At 43.3% G+C, this 19249-nt stretch overlaps 1 protein-coding gene across 2 annotated transcripts in view; it reads left to right on the top strand.

Annotated features, from left to right (window-relative positions):
- LOC141791596 (kin of IRRE-like protein 3) overlaps positions 1-19249 on the top strand; it is a 103710-nt gene that overhangs the window by 33655 nt on the left and 50806 nt on the right. For both annotated transcript variants that reach the window (XM_074672168.1, XM_074672167.1), the window contains exon 2: positions 10328-10477. In XM_074672168.1, coding sequence (XP_074528269.1) covers positions 10328-10477 — 150 coding nt within the window. The remainder of the gene's footprint in view (positions 1-10327; positions 10478-19249) is intronic.

The raw sequence follows: 19249 nt of genomic DNA, 5'->3' as shown, positions 1-19249 counted from the left end.
GCTGTTCTCGGACGTGGCTGATGGAGCTGACATCGGACGCCGGCCCCACATTGCAGACAGGATCCAGGAGACAGAGACTGAACAGACTGCTGAGGAGGCTCAGTCCTGGACCCTGTGGAGGTGGAGACTGGCTGGGCTGGAGAGTGGTGGACGAGTGGTGGACGGGAAGTCGTCATCTAATTTCTTATGGACATTTTTGCACTTTCTATACTCTTTTTTACTTTTGTTTTCTTAAATGCTGCTGTGACTCCTGAATTTCCCCTCGGGGATAAATAAAGTATTTTCTATTCTATTCTATTCTATTCTATTCTATTCTATTCTATTCTACTGAGTTCTGACCGTTAGAGAGCAGCTGATGTTTTTGAGTATGGATCATGCTAACTGGTGACTCTCAGCTAAACATATCAGTGACTGTCAGCTGAAGGTCACCAGTAAACAGGGTCACACTTTACTCTGAAACACCAGTGACACTGATATTCTAAATCCAGGTTTACTTTAATGTTTTTAATGCAAAGGTAGGTTTTGGGCTGAGGTATAGGAGTCGTTTACCATCCATCAGATTGGGTCAGGAATCTGGAAGAACAGGAAACCAAAGGGGGTGGAGGACCCAAATGCAGATAAACAAAAAAGATTTTCAATTAAACTAAACTCAAAAATCCAAACATGAGTGAAAGACAAGGAGAACTAAACCAAACACAGGGAAACTTAAGACAGAGACAAGATAAATCAAAAACACAGAAACACTAGGAACATACCAAAAGACCTTGCATGCCAAGAACAAACCTGAACCACAAGGAACAAGAACTATAGACAAAAACAGGAAACACAGAAAACACACAAGAATGACTCAGATTAACACAAGAATAACCAAGAAACTCAAGATAAACAAGAAAATCCAAGCTCCAGGAATACACTAAAAACAAACACAAAACCCAAACCATGAAAAATTATTGTTGTTTAGGTAAAAAGCGTGTATTTGGTGTTTACACCCTCACGTTGCTTCACCAACCATGAAAGCTTTCCAGCCTGTTTGATGCTATAGCATCTTGTGAAAACAGGTTGTTGTTTTTTTATTTTTTTTTAAATGAATGCAACACACCACTGTATGATTCATCTACTTAATTAGAAATGTTTAGATTACAGCTGACAAAGATATACCTATGTGGGTTCAATTCTTCAGTTAAGCAGTAAGGTTAAAAAAAAAAAGATGCTAAAAAACAAGGTTTGTGGAAACAGCATTGGATGTGAAGCGCTGGGAGGGGAGGATGGCTCAGTGAATCTTTGGTCTGTGTCCAGTCAGTTCATCTTAAAGAGCCAGCAATGAATTATTCCCCTTTACAGAGAGCTGCATATTATGGCTGAGCTGTGTGCTTCTGTTAATTACAGGTTTAATAATTCAAGCTTCTATGTCCTCACAGCATAAAATGCCCCACATAGATCTGCTAATAGGTGGATCAATACCACAGGACCACTGGCATTCCCTGTGAACAGCCTTTCACCCCACAGACATACACAGCACAGGGCAGCATGCTGCTAGTCTACATCACATGCAGGGCTTATTTCTCTCATCCACTTCTGTGGATGCAGATAAATCTTTACCTGAAATTCCACTATGTCCTAGCATGGCTGTGTGAATGCAGTCCTGACATTGTTTTTCACCATGACATGAACTGAGTGAGTTTTATAATTTGAAGATGCATCAGAATGACATCATGTACTACTCCAGGCTAATGCTTCTGTGATTGTTATGGCGACAACACTTATTGAAAACAGAACAAGTTGACAACTTTTCATTTTTGTGTCACAGTCAAGATGTCTGTAAAAACCCAGGCAGTGAGGTGTTTGCAACAAGGACATAAGGACATTGAATACTCTCAAACACGCTTTCCCGTCCTGTATTTTGAAGCATCAAATGAAAAAAACCTGGTGAACGGTATGAGACATGCTCTGAACATTTGTTTGATCGAATAAATGTGGGTGTGTGGGCTTTGCAGACAAACACATTGGAATAAAAACCTCTTTTTGCAGGGGGATCTTTATGTATTCTGTCCTATTTTTAGAGATTGGTTGACAGAAAAGAAAAGGGGTAAATGGGTTAGCCCTGCTTTTTTTTTTTTTTGGATTTTTTACAGCAAACAAGAACATGTCTTGGACTGTTACCATCACAGCCTCCTGCAACAATAAATAAGAAGGCTGACAAACCATGTGGGAGGAAAGCAGAGATGGCTGAGCAGGAAAGCTTTGGCCCTGTACTTATGTGCTTAAAGGATATTTACACTTTACAGAGAAAACTGTGTAACTCCTCCAAAATCCTTTATCCTCAGCTCAGTGTCACTTTCAGCAGACATTTCAGTGAACTGAAGTCCTCAGACTGGTTGAAGGAGGCTGAATCCCTGACAGGGCCGGACTGGGAAAGAAATTCAAGCCGGGAGATTTCCAATCAGTAAGCCACTTCCACCACTGCAAGGGTTGTGTCATGTGGGATAATGCACCAGAATTTTTTTTTTCCTTCCAAAAATATTCCGTTTACAGTTATGTTACAGCAATTACAACACTAATAAACTGACAGTAAGTCTATTAAACACAACCATGCCGACAGCTCCATACAGTCCAGTACTTTTCTCTTCTGTAATCTCTTCTGTAATCTCTTCACTATCCTCACCAATTTTTTCAATGTTTTCTTTTTCCTATTACTTATAAAACATGTGGAATTAAAACAATTATATCATTTTGTCAGCAAATCATTTAGATGTCAGCTGGTCATAGCTAACAGTATCGTGTCATTAAAAGGGTGAGGGTCTAACTCTGAGGGTACAAGTGATCTTTTGCTAAGCCCCTCCTACAAAGGGCTACTGTCCAATCCTAGGTTAGAAATTGTTTTATACAGTCTATGGTTAGAAGCCATTAAAATGCACAGGAGGCCTGTCAAGCTTTTAAAAGAATTCAATATGCCTAAGCTGTGATTTGAGAAGTTTGGAGGGTGGAGTGGATTTTTTTGGCCTTTCCCAAGCGCAAGATGCAAATACAAAGATGCTGAGTGTGGATAAAGCCTAAGAACACCTGCATTTGTTCCAAAGTGAGGTGCTAACTGTCATGAGCACTATGTGTCAGGTAAGATAATGTTAACAAACAAAGACATATCAATAGTAGGTTACTTCTGTTAAACCCTGAGCCATTGAAATATGTGAACAAGAAATATGTGTAACAGAAACAAGTTCTGACCCACTGATTTATTTTAACATCTTGTGAATGGCCACCTTAGAAATGGGCGAACACAACAGTGAAAAACAAATTAATAATTTCAATTTAACAGAATATATCAACTTACCTTGCTCTACAAGAACACTGTTGTTCTTAGTTTAATTGTTTGATTTCATTTTAACTCTACCAACATTTGATTTGGTGATGTATCTCTCTAAAACATACTGGAGACCTTTTCTGGCTACTTCTTTCTAAAGTATCTGAAGAATCTGTTCAGATATTTGAATAACACTCATAGATTTCAAAGAAAACTCCCTATTTCTCAATCTGGAAGGGAAAGCTTAACAGGCAAAGCAACAGTAACCAAGGGGGCGCGGCTTGGCAAAGTGTCACTTGCAACAGAAAAAATGAAACAAAGTTTTCTATCAAAGCCACGCAAATCAATAATATACCAATCATTTTATATTATATTTTGGCCTTTGAAGTCCTCTGCCCAGGGATGTCTGATGATGCATTTGTGAGAAGACCCGAACGTTTGTAAACTTACTTAAAGTAGCAGCAGCATTTTCAACTGTACACTGCTGGACCTGGGGGGGGGTTGAAGAAACGTGTGTTATTTTAGAACACTTTGCCCCTTCCTCCTCGAGTAACCTTTTTTTCTTCTCCATCTCCCTCTCATGTCTACCTATTGTCGCTATAAAGGGGCAGGCCATAAAACAACTAACCAATCACGGAACGTTTCTTCTAAAAAAAGTGTCACTTTGTACAATCCCTATCCTTCTGATTCAGAGCTCAGAGCACTTGCTTTGTGTGAGTGGCAGGAGGATGGGCGTGTACGCTGTCTATCTAGCATCTAGTACTGCTGTCTCTGGCCTGTCTGCCAAAAAGCCAACCAACTTTTATTCATTGGCCTGCCAGTCTGTGGCTGGCCTGTCCAGGCAGGCCAATAAAGAGGTAGACCACCTGGAAAAGTTCCGCCTCTCCCAATTGCCAGTCCTGGCCTGATCCCTGATCTGATCCATCACCACCTCAGATACACAGTCATATTAAAACCTGATTACTGTGTTAGTGTGAGCTGCTAACCTCAGCCCTGTCAGGAGACTGTTCACCTTTATGATATGCTTGATGCATCTTTTTTCTAGGTTACACCTCAGATATCGTTCTATTTGATTGGGATTCTTTCACTTTATATTTAATGTTTGCTGCTGTAATTCTGTAAATTTCCCAGCTGTAGGACAAGTAAAGGAGTGTACACACAAGTGTAACTTCTACACAGGTTCTGTGAAATGAGGTAGACATTTTGGAAAGTTACCCTATCAGTTGAGGAAACTACACGAGATGGGAAACTACACTGTAAGACGCGAGCCATTAAATGCTACCGGAGTGTCTTATCTTCTGTCTTTCATGGCATGAAGTTTGGAGAAAATCAGATCTTTAAGTGCTCTCGACATCAGCATTAGGACTAACAGTGCTAAAAATGAAGCCATTATTGTTTTCCTAATTTTTTCTACGATAACTTGCTCCTCACGAGGTTTACTTGCTGCAGCCCGCCTCCCCCCACAGAGAAAAAGATTCTGGAGAGGGTTGACTCAGTTCATTCTGCTACTGAACAAAAGCGACCGGGTTCTGAGAGCGCTGCTCTAGTGATGGGAAGTTCCGCTTTTTTCCGAGAGCTGGTTCTTTTAGCTCAGCTCTCAAACAGCTCCTAACTTAGTATTATTTGTAGTCTCATATTTTATCCTAACCTGGCACCTAGGAATGCTTTGTGGACTGATAAACACTGCGTCCAGTGTTTTTATAAGAAACCTCACTTTGAGCATTTGTTCTGTAACAATAGCTGGTTTTCTCACTTAGCAGTAGCAGATGGCAGTTTTTTCTCACTTTTTTTTTTTTTTGCACAAAAAATGAAAGATGCTGATCCACTTGCTACTGTGTTTGCAGGTGTCACTCATATTTAAGTGTAGCAACACTCTCTCAGCTCTCACTGGATGGGAGATTCACAACAAACAGCTGCACGTTTAGAGCTTGACACACCACTTGGATGCACAGAGTGAACTCTTCTCATCCGTCCTGTTTGGAGGAGAGAGATGAGGAAAACAAACATGGATGCACCTGGCAAAATGATTGAGTTCATTTTCATTTATTTTGACCATAGTCCCAGGACTATGGTCTCTGTCTCTGCTGAAGAATAAGGCATCACTGGCATTATGCAATGCTGGCTACTTTATTCTGTTATAAACTATTACTTTTCTTTTTCTTTCTTTCTTTCTTTCTTTCTTTTTCTTTTTTTAACCTTTTCTTTAATTCTTTATTTCCAGGATATCCCCTTGAGATGTGCCATCTCATCTTTGAGTGGGTCCTTACAACATGAATACAGTTGTTGATAATACAAAATCATAATAAAGGTAAATCCAGAAAATTATCAGAATTATGCAAACAAAAAGATACAAACAACACACACACTTTCATTCACACTTGAAGCTCCCTGAAGCCTTAGGCACCCACCAACCCTGCAGTATTGCAGAATAATCGTGCACATATATATTCATACATTCTACACAATACACACCCACATAATGTCCGCAACATAATGACACAAGGTAAGGCACAAGGTACACAAGCAAACAAGAGGAGAGTCCAGACAGACCGAGACCAACAAAGAATGAAAATCGAGAACAAAAGCAGGATGTTTGACAATGAGTAAGTAGAGATGATCTAAAGATTTGAAAAGAGGTGATAGATCTGATTGATTGAGGTAGATTATTTCAACCCAATGGAGCTTTAAACTTAAATGCACGACAACCAGTTTCTTACACAGTGTGCTTCTTGATATTCCAGGTATGCCCCAAGCAATCCTTACACTTTGCATTAGCATCAGGATGGAGCACATCTGGCACTGAAAACTTTATCTCTTATTCAGTCTGGGAAGTAGAACACAGATGTTTGTTGTTGTTGTTAATGTTTATCATTTGCTGTGATAAATCAAACACAGCTGAATTTATATTCCTTTTGTCTACAGCTGTCTTTGGTAAAAACTGCAGCACATGAGAGGCTGGTTTCTGGTTTGTTAATAACAGGTTGTCTTTAAAGAATAGGAAACAACGCTCAGCATCAGCTCTTTGTTTCCAGTTCTGACAACAAGCTGACACATGAACACACCAGACAAACGTGTCTGAGTCTGACAGAGAGCGTCTCAAAGCTCGTCTGTGAAATACTTGTGATCGCTCCTCAGCTCTGTGTTCCAAACATGCACCACTCTCCCGTTTGAGCCTAATGCTGTGAGGCAGGGCTGACACCTCTCTGTCCAAAAGAATCCATCATCATGTTTCAGACACGCACAAACACACACACACACACACACACACACACACACACACACACACACACACACACACACACACACACACACACACACATCAAACCTGAGTGTTCCAGTGCTGCCTCCTCACTAACACATCTCTAACTGTGCTGTCTCTCTTTTAACAACAGATGACTTCCTTAGACCACCCCCAGTCCCCCCAGCCCCTCAAGTCCCTGTGTAAACGTAAACTGGTTCCCTGTGATTTCTTGGGGAGGGGTCCTTTAATGGAGGACTGTGTTTTGCTGTTTGTGCTGTTGGCTCTGAGGTTATGAACCTTTGGTTGAAGGTTTTTCAGCATCACTCTGCAGATGTGTTCTGTTTGTACTCACTGCTCTGAGGAAGTTCATACCTTTATGCACAGGCGTGTGGTGTTCTTTCTTGGGAACAAACAAAATGTTTTCTGCTTTTTTACTTTAACTGAGATAAAGTGCTCTCATTAGCAACTTAGGCGACCCTGCATTAGGTCTGGACTGAAGCCACTTACTGTGTGTCTGAATATGTGTGTAGTGCCTCTCTTGCGCTACATCATCAGAAATATTAACCCACCCCACCCCCCACCCCCTCCTGGTCCCAGTCAGGACTGGAGCTGCAGAGTTTGGAGACAGCTGAGGAGTCTCTAGGACACCCCGATAAAGGAGAGCCATAGTAAACCAACCTGGAGGTAATTACAACTTGAAGTCTCTGCATATAGATCTGAAAATGAAAACTGAAAACTTGACAATGGAAATCAACAATTAAGTTTTTATTTCCGTTTGTGTCACTGTAGAACCATGTAAAACACCAAGGATCTATGAGTTTCTTCAGCCTCTGTGATGTCGACTCCAGACCATGCAATAAAGCCATCCACACAGCACTGAGCCCCTCTCAGAGTCAGGACAGAGGCTGTTCCACAAAAAAAAAGCTTAACAACAAAATCAGTCAAGAAAGAACACAGTTTTAAAAACATCCTCCTGAAAGGATGGCGACACTCTCCCAAAGTGCAGTTTTTTCTTTAACCGGTTTATGTCCACTTTTGTTTTTAGAGTTGGAAGGCAACATTTTTTTGTCAGTTGAGTCCCTCTAAATCATGTTATGTATTTATTTATTTTCATTTTGTTTACTTTGTTTTGAAGAAAATAGCATTTTTATCACTGGCAACAACTGTTGTCAGTAGTCATAAAGCTTGTCATTAGGTCACATAATAATAATAATAATAATAATAATAATAATAATAATAATAATAATAATAATAATAATAACAAAGAAGTTATAACAAAATAATAATATAGTCATAATAAACAAATCAAAAAGATGATGGGGGGGGGGGGGGGGGGGGGGGTTAAAACTGTACATGGATACCAATGAATATTATTATTTCAGGAAGGTACCTAATGATCATCGTCCAAACTTAAGTTATCCTAAAGTTAGCGACTATCTATGTGCCCACTGGCAACTTTTGTTGCTGATCACAGAAATAAGCCCATAAACAAAAATATATATATATATCCCAGCTACAATTTTTTGGGGGGAAGGTCACTCAAGAGACTTGAATGGTTTAAAAATCATAAAATATGTTTTGAGGGCAATCAAAAGAGATTAAGAAGAATGCCCCTTTCAAGAATGATTTGCATCCACCCTGTCTTCCACCAGAGGTAGCAGATTACAGATAATGTCATGTAACAGAAACACCTTGGAAACGATTTTTTTATCAGCCAAAATCTTTGTTTAAGTTGTCTGTTAACATAAATGTGGAAAAAGTAGCATTAGTAACACAGCCAACTTTTTTCTTTCAAGGATGGCCCCACCTATCCAAAGTCAATTTTTTTCTTAAGGATGGCACCACTTTCCCAGTGTCCAGTATTTCTCTCATGGATGGTGCCACTTTCCCACAGTCCAGTTCTTCTCTTAAGGATGGCACCACTCTACCACAGTCCAGTTTGGTTAAAATAAAGCATCACTCTCGACAGTTCAGTCTGTTTTTGAAGGATGGCGCCACATTCTCACAGTTCAATTTTCTTTAGAGGATAGCGCCACTCTCCCACAGTCCAGTTTTTCTGTGAGGATGGCGCCACTCTCCCACAGTCCAGTTTTTCTGTGAGGATGGCGCCACTCTCCCATAGTCCAGTTTTTCTATGAGGATGGTGTCACTCTTCCACAGTACAGCTTTAAAGAAGAGTTTCATGGATAGTCCATGCACTGGTTTAAGGGCAGCAGAGATGTTGCCCTGGAGGTTAGTTTGGATTAGTATCATAACAAGCTTATTGAAACCAGTGCTAATGATTCCTTTGTACTGTTTCTTATCTGTCACTGTCTCCTGACACAGAAAGTCGCACATTTACAGAGCTTTGCTTTTAGAATTAAGCGCTGTGTGGAAACAAAGGAGGCAAGTTGTTCTGGGCAGCCAAGCTCCTCAGTGCAATCAGCACCGTGTGGCCTTCTAGCTCTGAGGTAGCTGATGCTGCTGTGCCTTCTGCTCTACTGAAGATTGGTTAATGAAGCAAGGGCCAGCTCACAGGCAGCCAGAGTTAGCCACAAACTGACAAGAGTGCTTCATCACATGGTTTGTCCTACCCACCTTGTGTGTGTGTGTGTGTGTGTGTGTGTGTGTGTGTGTGTGTGTGTGTGTGTGTGTGTGTGTGTGTGTGTGTGTGTGTGTGTGTGTGTGTGCGCGCCTGTCTGAATGTGGGTAAGCAAGCATTTTTGAGCCCATGTGTAGTTTGTGAAGAGGGGATGACAATACTGGAAGATGTTTGGAAAGAAGACAGGTATAAGGCTCTCCTGCAAATCATTTGGTACTAAAGGAATGCCTAACACTAGAGTATGTAAGAAGCTGCTCCTGCCCAGGTAAGAGGTTCTGGGGTTTTCTGAGGTTTTGGGGAGGCTTGGGGAAAACTTTTTGGACCTTTGGGGGAAGAGTTTTTTAGGCTGTTGGAAGCCTGGGAGGAGGATGAGAGCTGAGGATGGGAGATTGGAGGTAGTTAATTCACTGCAGACCTCTTAGCCTATCTTGTCCAGTATGGCTTGTTTTGAATTAAGTCTTTATGGATTCGAGCTGACTGAACTCCTGGGATGTTTGGACTCTGCCTTCTTCCTCAATAGTCTAAGATCAGGTATTAGAGAATTTGGTTATCAAATGGTCAGGCAGAGGAATTTGGGGGCCATCCAGACGAGGCCTGCAGGAGGCTTGAAGCACAAGGAAAAAGTTGCCACACTACATCACAGCTGATGAAGTCATCCAGCCAACAGGGGAGCTAACAAAGAATCACTCTTGAATAACACAGTGCAGCCGGCAACTGGTCTGCTGCACAGGTCTGTCGTGATCTTGACTGGACCGGGACTGCACTGAAGACAAAAATAAAAAGAGAAAAAGCCCTGAACACAGAGGCAGAAGTAATGCAGTCAAACTAATGGGTCTCAGCCTGGGGTCTACCCAGGTCTGATTCTTAGGTCACAATGTGTCTGTGTGATTTCCACTGCATCAGCAGAGAGCTTCAGATAACCTGCTGCTCCGGCTGTGAGCTGACCTGAGGGGACGGAGCCAGACTTGCCAGAGATTTAAAGGATCTGTAGTCAAGGTTCAGCTGTTTCATTAAGTGTGATGGCTGTTAATGAATAAACCTGCATGATGGCAGAACAATACAAACACAGAATTTTGTTTCAGGAGAGGGGCCTCAGCAGTCACAGTGCTGATATAAACCAAAGACCTGAGAGGAAAAGAACTGGACTTAATCTCCTGTCATTACTTTGTACATTAACATATTTCATTCCCCACTCTGTGACCCACAGGGAGATCTGCTGTGTTCACTCAACAACCTTCAGACCTGGTTGTGGTTGCAGGCCTTCCAGTTACCCTCCCCTGCTCCATCCCTGGGTACCATGGCATGGTGCTCTGGCTGCGAGACGGCATGGCCCTGGGAGTAAACAGGGATCTCTCAGGTAGGCCTTCACTTCAGCTTCCTCTCATCAACTTATATAAATGAGTTCACGGTGCAGGTTTTGTGTCATAATCGGCTTATAGGGCAGCGGTCCCCAATCTTTTTTGTGCCACGGACCAGTTTAATGTCAGACAATATTTTCACTGACCAGCTATTCTTGTGTCTTCTCACTGGCTCTTTTACCCTGCCTAAAGAAACTTTCCAAATATGTTTATTTTTTGTCCATTTTGCAAGCTTGTGGGGATTTGGCGTCAAGAATGAGTCTTAGACAAGTACGACAGAGAGAATCTGATCATTTTCCGAAATAAAATATAGTTCAGAATCAAATAATAAATCAAACTGAAATAATGTGAGTTGAGTATTTTTTATGTGCGGCCCGGGACCAATTGACCCATGGACCGTTACCGGCCCACGGCTTGGGGGGACTTGGAGGGGACCTAGAAGGGACCTAGAAACTGTTTGTGACTCCACCTAAAGAGATGGAGTCACAAACAAAAGACAAACCACAGAGTGACACCAACTAACTTCAGACACTTTGATCCAATCATCAGTTACCCCTTTTCCACTAGTGTTCGTTTGGTGCTGGTGCTAGTGCTAGTGCTTAATTGGTCTAAATCAAGTTCTTTCTAAGAACCTGTTTGGTTTTCCATTGGGAAAGACGGTGCCACGTCATTGCGTCATCATAAAGCGTCAGTACATCACTCCATACGTAACTGTTCCATGGCGCAGACTCCTAAAGGGTGGGAGACAGCATAAAGCCCTTACAACTGGGCAGGGAATAATTTTACATTACTTATTTTCGACTGTGTGCTACACAGTGTGTGCTTGCCTTTCTCTTTCTCTTGATGTGTGAGTCTGCGTCTGCGCGTGTATGTGTTTGTGTGTCGGTAAACGGAACAGATCTCTGCCGCGTAAAGTACTGAGCAGTGGAGAAATGTGAACGCACAAACATAAGGAAAAAACACCAACAAAACAACAGACAACTCACACAACAGCTTTCCTGCTGCCAACTTATATGAAAAATAAATAATATGAGTCTGTTTATTGTGTTTAATAAGATAATTAGGTACAGCCCTGATCTATAGAGAGGAAAGGCATTAGTGATTTAATTTTGCCTCCATCTCAATTCATGAATGTGGAAACTCCAACAAAACAATGGACCTCTTGCCCAGCAGCTTTCCTTTTTTAACAATGACTGTTTTTCACACTGATCGTTGGTCACTGTAGCCCCGCCCCAGGCCCCCCACGTAGTCCGTGCTTATTTGGTGCTCAGCTCTGGCCTAGCAAAGAGTTGGTGCTTTCCAAGAACCAGTTTTAAGCACCTGGAGCCAGTTCTTTGTTGGTTGAAACGCAACGAACCAGTGCTTGGCCAGGCACTGGCCTGGAGCTAGCACCAGCACCTGTTAGGTAGATTAGGGGTTAGTGTGTGGCAGGGTTCACACCAGGTCAGAGCTGGCTGCATGAGGAGCTGTCTCTGTAAGCTGGCTGTGTGTGCCTTTAAAAGAGGTAGGAGAGTGATTTGCTGTGATCTGTAAATAAAACACAAAGTATAAATCACTGATGTTCACAGTGTGTCTATGAAGAGGCAGTCTGGGAGTTTAACCTGAAGAAAATGATTCCACTGATGTTTGAAATGTGTTGGTGCGAAAACTGCTGTGAGAAGAGAATGAGAGAGAGACAGAGAGACAGAGAAAGGACAATAACAGATACAGAGGGACAGAGATCCTCCTGTGACCTGATCTGAAAAACATGATTAACCCTCGTGAAAAAACAGTCTTCTCACACTGTTCACAGAAAATAGCTCTTTTTAAAACACTTTACAAAACATTTAGGGATATGACTCTAAACTTTCAGCAACTGATCTTTTCACCAACTCCAGACCTGTTCATCCATCCATCCATCCATCCATCCATCCATCCATTTTCTATACCGCTTATCCTGTTCAGGGTCACAGGTGGCTGGAGCCTATCCCAGCTGTCATTGGACGAGAGGCGGGGTACACCCTGGACTGGTCGTCAGTCAAAGACCTGTTCATAGTTTCCCAAATCTCTGTTCAGGTAGAGTGACCCGACAAAGTATCACAGAGTGATAACGAGAGGCCAGAACTTTTACCACCATCAGTTGTAAGTCCTCTCATTCATACACTGCCGACCAACAGCAGCAGTCTGGGGTTCAGTGTCTTTCACAAGGACACTTCAGCATGTGTCTGCAGGAACTCGGACCATTGTAGAGCAAGAATCTACCACTGAGCCGTATCTGCCTGTAGTGTTCTCAGTGCACAATGTGTGCACTGAATAATGTCTACTCCATTGAAGCCACATTTCTGCAAAGTGCTACTGCTAATGGTTCTAAACAGAGCAGGGCTGGAGAGAGGCCAGAATCTTGATGCGTCCCTTCACCCAGTCCTAATATGAGGAGGGTTTTTCAAAATTAACGGGGAGACATTTGTACCCACAGTCACCTTTGTTGGCACAGAGTGAAAGAGGTGAAGAGGTGAAAGAGGTGATAGGGGTGGACACAGTGAGAACACAGTCAGTGGTGCCATGAGGGACAGTGACAGGAAAAAGTATCATGGTAGGGACTAGCAATTCAGCTGAAGTTGTTTCCTCAAAAGTTTTCAAGAGATTTAACCCCCCCCCCCCCCCCCCCCCCCCCCGAAAAAAAAAAAAAAAAAAAAAAAAAAAAAAAAAACAGTACGAGTGTAAATGTGAATTTTGTCCAGTCTCCTGTAATCAATCTCTCACATATGCTAGGACGTAACTTTCAGTTTACAATAGCTGTCATCAAAACTTTAGCCATAGTTTACATCAGAAGGTCCTTCCAAGTTTGACTGTTATACTGACAACATGACCAAGCACTTTGACTGTCCTATCCATACACTGACACGAGGACGCATCATTCTGATGCACTGACACAGAGATTTACTTTGAGAGTTGGACTAAGGCTTCTGAACAGGAAACTGGCTCTAGCAGGTAATCCATATTGTTTTGCTATTTGTACAAACTGTTCTGAGAAATGCACTTAAGGGTTTGCAAATGTCGAGCAGGATTTGAGAAATGTACCAAAGCGACTGAAAAAAAAACTGTAATGGGTAAACATGTATAAGCTTTTAATCTATGACATTTTAAAATGCAATCCTCATCTGCTTCACACCTGATCATGACAGTCTCATGATTGTGTGAGAGCTTAAATATGTTGGGGAGGTGAGGAGCTGCTTTGCTTCTGTCGTCACTGAACCCAAAAGCAGAACACAAAACACTAAGAGGTAGGGCTGGTGCAAAAAGATTTATTAGCCAGTACCAAAAATACCCAAAGTCTCTTGTTTGTGAATGGCATGGAGTTTGCAAAGAGTTCTCTGAATGACTGGGGTTTGAGTCCTGAGTCCCAAGTTCCTAGTCCAGAGAGACTTAGTCCAAAGTCCAAAAGAGTGCAAGTCCTGAATCCTGAATCCTGAACAGCTGCTGCTCCAACACACTAGGTCCCACTCCTGCAATCAAAACAAAAAGAGAGAGGGGGAGTGAAACTCCTGCTAAAGTCGGGCATACACTGTGTGGCTGTCAGCTTGTTTTTGAGATGATTTGCCACTCGTGGGTCTATTTATTGGATCAGGCCAAATGTCGGCTCAATCCTGTGTCATGCTTTATGTGGTATACGTGGGGTTATGAGAAGAGATTGACACCTCACAACATGCTCCCATTCACAAATCTGTTGTTCCTAAGAAAATCAAATATGTTTGAAATCCTAGTTGCTCCTCATAAAGGTATTGCACAGTGGAAGCAGCATCATGAGCCGACTTGCCTCAACCTATTGCACAGAGCATGCGTGATCTCTGAAGTGATGTCTGAAGTAGGAAGAAGTTGGTCTAAAGGTCAATTTAGCTTCTTTCCTCCTGTCCTCACTGAAAAATTGAGAGGCCGTATTGCCCATGTCTGCCCAGCCAATTCCTTGTCTATATATGTCTTCTTCTCTTTTTTTCTTTTCTTTTTTTTGTTTGTTGTCTCTTCACACCGTACAGCACAAATTGCTGCCAAGGCAGTGCGTTTCTTTCTGTTGAGCAGCTTCAGTATGCATCTCCCGCCTCTGGGTTTTCTCTTCTCCTCTTTTTGACGTTGCAGAGCTGGATACAAGAGTCCAGCTCCCAAATGCCGTAGGAAAAGAAGGATACAGAGGACGTATACCTATAGTGTGAGCAGTGAAGTCACATAAGCGCATTAGGTCTTTAGTGTGAGAACGTGATTCATGGGCTGCAAACTTTTGAACTCAGCGATCAAGTTGTGCAGTTTGACATGGTGCCAAGTCGAGCGATTTACAATATTGCACAGTGTATGCCGAGCTTAAGGAGCAGCAGAGGGCATGAAGTGACAGTGACAGGAAGGCTCTAAGGCTGCGAGCATAGCGTCCGTACTGTTCAAAACTCACACCTCTGAATGTTCAGCCATACATTTCTTGACCTGTGTGACAAAGACTGAGTGAAGCTGACACTCTCTCTCTCTCTCTCTCTCACACACACACACACACACACACACACACACACACACACACACACACACACACACACACACACACACACACACACACAATCTGGAAACCATTCAAGATTTAAGCATGCATAGTTTGATTTTCATTATAGTTTGGTTAAAGATCATTCCAATACATACATGGGGTGTTATACATTCATCTGTTTTAAGTTCTCATGTTGGTTTGATTAATTGTAGTTAATTAGTATAGTTTATTTTCTAGATGGTGGTTGGTTCCAGAGGGAGGGGCTTAGCATGTAAAAGCCTCTGGCCAACACGGCTATCAAGGAGTGTGTTTTTCTGAGGGCTGCAGCAGGTACAGTCATCATATAAGGACAAATTGATTACATGTTCTTTACCTTTTTTTTTCTTCCTCTGAGATCTTGATTTTTGCACAGTTTTTGTAAATAAAGCACAACTTTCACTTCTGCAACTCCAGCCATCGTCATGTTGTTTTTCAATGGACCCATTTTGTAACATATGGTGGCAGTGGTGGGATGGCCAGTGGCAAAGGTGATCATGCTGTTGAAGAAAGGGCTGGACTACGGTCTTAAAGTACAAAACCTCAGATGAAGAATGATGATGGAGGGGAAACAGCTGTGACATTGGAGGGGGAGTCCCCTGATGGTTTGAAGCACAAGGGGCAAAACCCAAAACTGTTCAGCTGCAGCCTGACCAAGCACCTGAAGAGGGATTATGCAGCACTCCGGAGGTGGTGAATCTCTTCAGGGACTTATTTGCAGCCCAGCAGAGACAGGATGCTTTTTTTCAGGAGGGGCTGCTGGGCCTACGGGCCTCACTTGAGACTTATGTCAGCCAGACCCTCCACCACCCTCTGCGGGGTCATCCACCACAATTGAAGGTGGGAGTCTCAGACTAGATTTTCCAACTGCAGGCCTTAACAGAGGTAATTCCCAAGACACAGGTGAAACTGAGAGGCCGCTGCCGTCTTCAGCTGGCTGACTTGACCCTTCTTCCTGGAACAGGACCTGCTCTACAATACAAAGAACCAAAAATGCCAGTGTATCAACAAGGTAAGGACAGAATAAATTACCTTCTATGTTTTGAATGCATGGCAAAAACATGGAAATGGCCGACGGAGGAATGGGCCTGTTGACTTATTCCCTTACTGTCAGGGAAAGCCCAGGAAGCCTTCACAGCCATGGATGAAGACAAGTCTAACTCCTACTCAGACCTGAGGCAGGCTCTGTTGGTCAAATTCGACATCTCTGCAGAAACATATTGTCAGCGGTTCCAGGCCACTTCAACACCAGCTGGGGAAACACCTACAAAGACCTACCACAGACTGAGGGGCCTCTACCGTCGTTGGATGTGGCCAGAGCAGAGGAGCAAAGAGCAGTTGGCAGAGATAATAATCTTGAAGTAGATGCTTCAGGTACTCCCTTGAGATACTAGGGCCTGGGTAAGAGAACATAAGCCAGAGGATGGTTTGGCAGCAGCTAAATTGGCCATGCAGTACTTGAATGCTAGAAAGGGCACCACCTCACATCCAGCTCAGTTGGAAACCTGGGACATGACCTCTGAAGATAATCGGGGGTCAAATGACCGGGGGCACCTGTCAGATCAGTCAGGTTTTAAGACTTAGTTGTGTTATCATTGTCAGCAGCAGGGACATAAAGAATCTTTCTGTCCTCTGAAGAAACCAAAACTGACTGGTATGTGTTATGTGCCCAGAAAGGTTGAGCAAGGTGACTCTCCAGACGTGGATAAACAGTCCTGCCAAAGTAAATGGTTAACCTCTTACTGCTCTCCTTGATTCTGCTAGCACTATGTCATTCATCAGGAAAAGTTGTGTTTCCTGTGCTATTGATTACAGTGAACAGACAGATGTTGTATGTGTACACGGTAACTGCAAGTCAGAACCTCAGGTGGAACTTACAGTTGAAGTAGATGGGCAGAAATATCTGATGAGAGTCGGGGTGATAGAGAATTTACCTGTTGACATGCTTCTGGGGTGAGATTTCTGGGGGGCAGAAGGTTGGTGGTGCCAGGTAGCTGTACACCACTTATACATACCATTCCCTGGGCGGGACATTTAGGTAGCCATAGGACATATCTCCATCTAGCCTCTCGGTTCTTTTGGCCATCAATGTCCACTGAGGTGCAAACATACTGCAAAACATGTCCTGAGTGTCAAGAAACCAGTGCTGTCCGTAAATCAAACCGAGCACCACTCCAAGCCATGCCCGTGATTACCACCCCATTCAAACAGATTGCAATTGTAAGGCCCCTGGAAAAGAGCTCAGCAGGACATCAGTACATTCTTGTGGTATGTGATTATGCTACGCGTTTTCCTGAAGCTTTCCCTCTTCAATCTGTAACCACTCCAAAACTGATCAGTGCTCCTTCCAGCTCTTCTCTCGTGTAGGCATCCCAGAGGAAATTCTGACAGATCAAGGGACCAACTTAACATCTAGCTTGATGAGTCAGCCACACAAAGATTTGGGCATCAAAGCAATAAGGACTACTCCTAAACACCCTGAGACAGATGGCCTGGTGGAGAGGTTTAATCAAACGTTCAAAAGGATGCTCAGGAAGTTAGTCTCTGATACAGGAATGACTGGGATAAGTGGTTACCTTTCTTGCTCTTTGCCTACAGGGAAGTACCACAAGTATCGGCTGGATTCTCACCATTTGAGCTGCTCTACGGCTGGCCAGTTCAGGGTCCTCTGGATTTGCTGAAACACAAGTGGGAGAAAGCAGGAGCCAGCAATGCTTTGGAGGGACAAGGTGTGGTGCACTACATCCTTCAGATGAGAGATCATTTGGAACAGTACAGAGAAGAGGCAAGACTTGACTTTCTGGAGGCCCAGAAGGCACAGAAACAATGTTATGATCAGCAGGCACGTCAAAAAGAGTTCAAAGGGAGGAAAGAAGCAGTTCTCCCTGCGTCACATCATTGCTGGCAAGGCAAGTCATTGAAGAAGATGACTCAGAGGGGGTGGTAGAGGCCTGGAAACAGCCAGCAAATGTGGATCTCTCTCACCTAAATGGCAAGAAGTCCGTGGAATTGCGGGTATTATTTGACAGTTTACCCCAAATGTTCACACAGAAACCAGGCCATACCAATGTGTTGCAGCATATCATTTGAGTCCAGTGCAGCAGGCATGCTACAGAGTGCCAGAACGTTTGGTGGGGGCATCAAAGGAGGAAATCCGTTTGATGCTGGAGCTGGGAGTCATCGAACCATCGGACAGTGAGTGGAGTAGCCCTAATGTCATTATGCCTAAAAAGGATGGATCCCTTCATATTTCCATTGACTTTAGGAAACTGAATGCCATGTCCTTCTTCGATGCCTACCCAATGCCCCGGATTGAAGACCTGCCGGAGCGGATTGGGCAAGCTAACTACATCACAACTCTTGACCTCTGCAAAGGGTGCTGGCAGGTCCCGCTGGAGAGTCAATCCAGGCCCCTCACTGCTTTCAAAAATCCACTCAGCCTTTTCCAGTTTACAGTGATGCCTTTTGGCCTACACCGGGCACCAGCAACCTTCCAGAGGCTAATGGATAAGGTGCTTCAAGGCTGTGAGGACTGCAGTGCTGCTTATTTAAATGATGTAGTCATCTTTAGTATGACCTGGGAGGAACATCTGGAGCACCTACAGCAGGTCTTGGGTGCAATTAGTGCTGCAGGACTTACTCCTAATTTGAAGAAGCGTGAGTGGGCCAAACAGGAAACACGCTACTTATCAATTGGGAAGAGGAGAGGTCTGACCACAAGTGGAGAAAGTTGAGGCCATCCGAAGCAGCCCGTCGAGCTGCATAAGCAAGGCCTCTTGCAGCATGCCATTGCTGCTGAGGTTGGAACAGTAAGACAAATATTCTACATCTTTTGAGAGGTCCTGTGCATTATGGAACAAAAAAGTCAAGTGGTAGACCCTAAAAAATTACACCTGTGCTGAGCCGGAGGATTTGAGATCCGATTGGCTGTCCGTCGAGACACAGGGGGGTTCTCGACCCAAATTAAGGCCCATACTGATGCCGACTGGAGGGCATCAACCATCAGACAGCATCTGCGGAAAAAAGGGTTTCAAAAACAAAAAACAAATTCAAAGACCTCGTCTCCTGTTGAAGGAGACGAGGTCTTTGAATTTGGTGTTGAACCACCCATATTCCAGGGAGCATCAAACATGAGACACTGTAAGATGGAAAAAAGTTTCTTTCTCTGATGAGAAAAAACTTAGCCTTGACGGTCCAGATGGCTTCCAACGTTACTGGCATGACGTAGAGATCC

The sequence above is a fragment of the Halichoeres trimaculatus genome, unplaced genomic scaffold (genome assembly GCF_033239565.1).
Source record: "Halichoeres trimaculatus isolate MK-OKI-2021-1 unplaced genomic scaffold, fHalTri1.1 fHalTri1_scaffold_6, whole genome shotgun sequence".
Lineage (NCBI taxonomy): Eukaryota > Metazoa > Chordata > Actinopteri > Labriformes > Labridae > Halichoeres > Halichoeres trimaculatus.
This window is presented reverse-complemented; position numbering and strand designations above follow the sequence as displayed.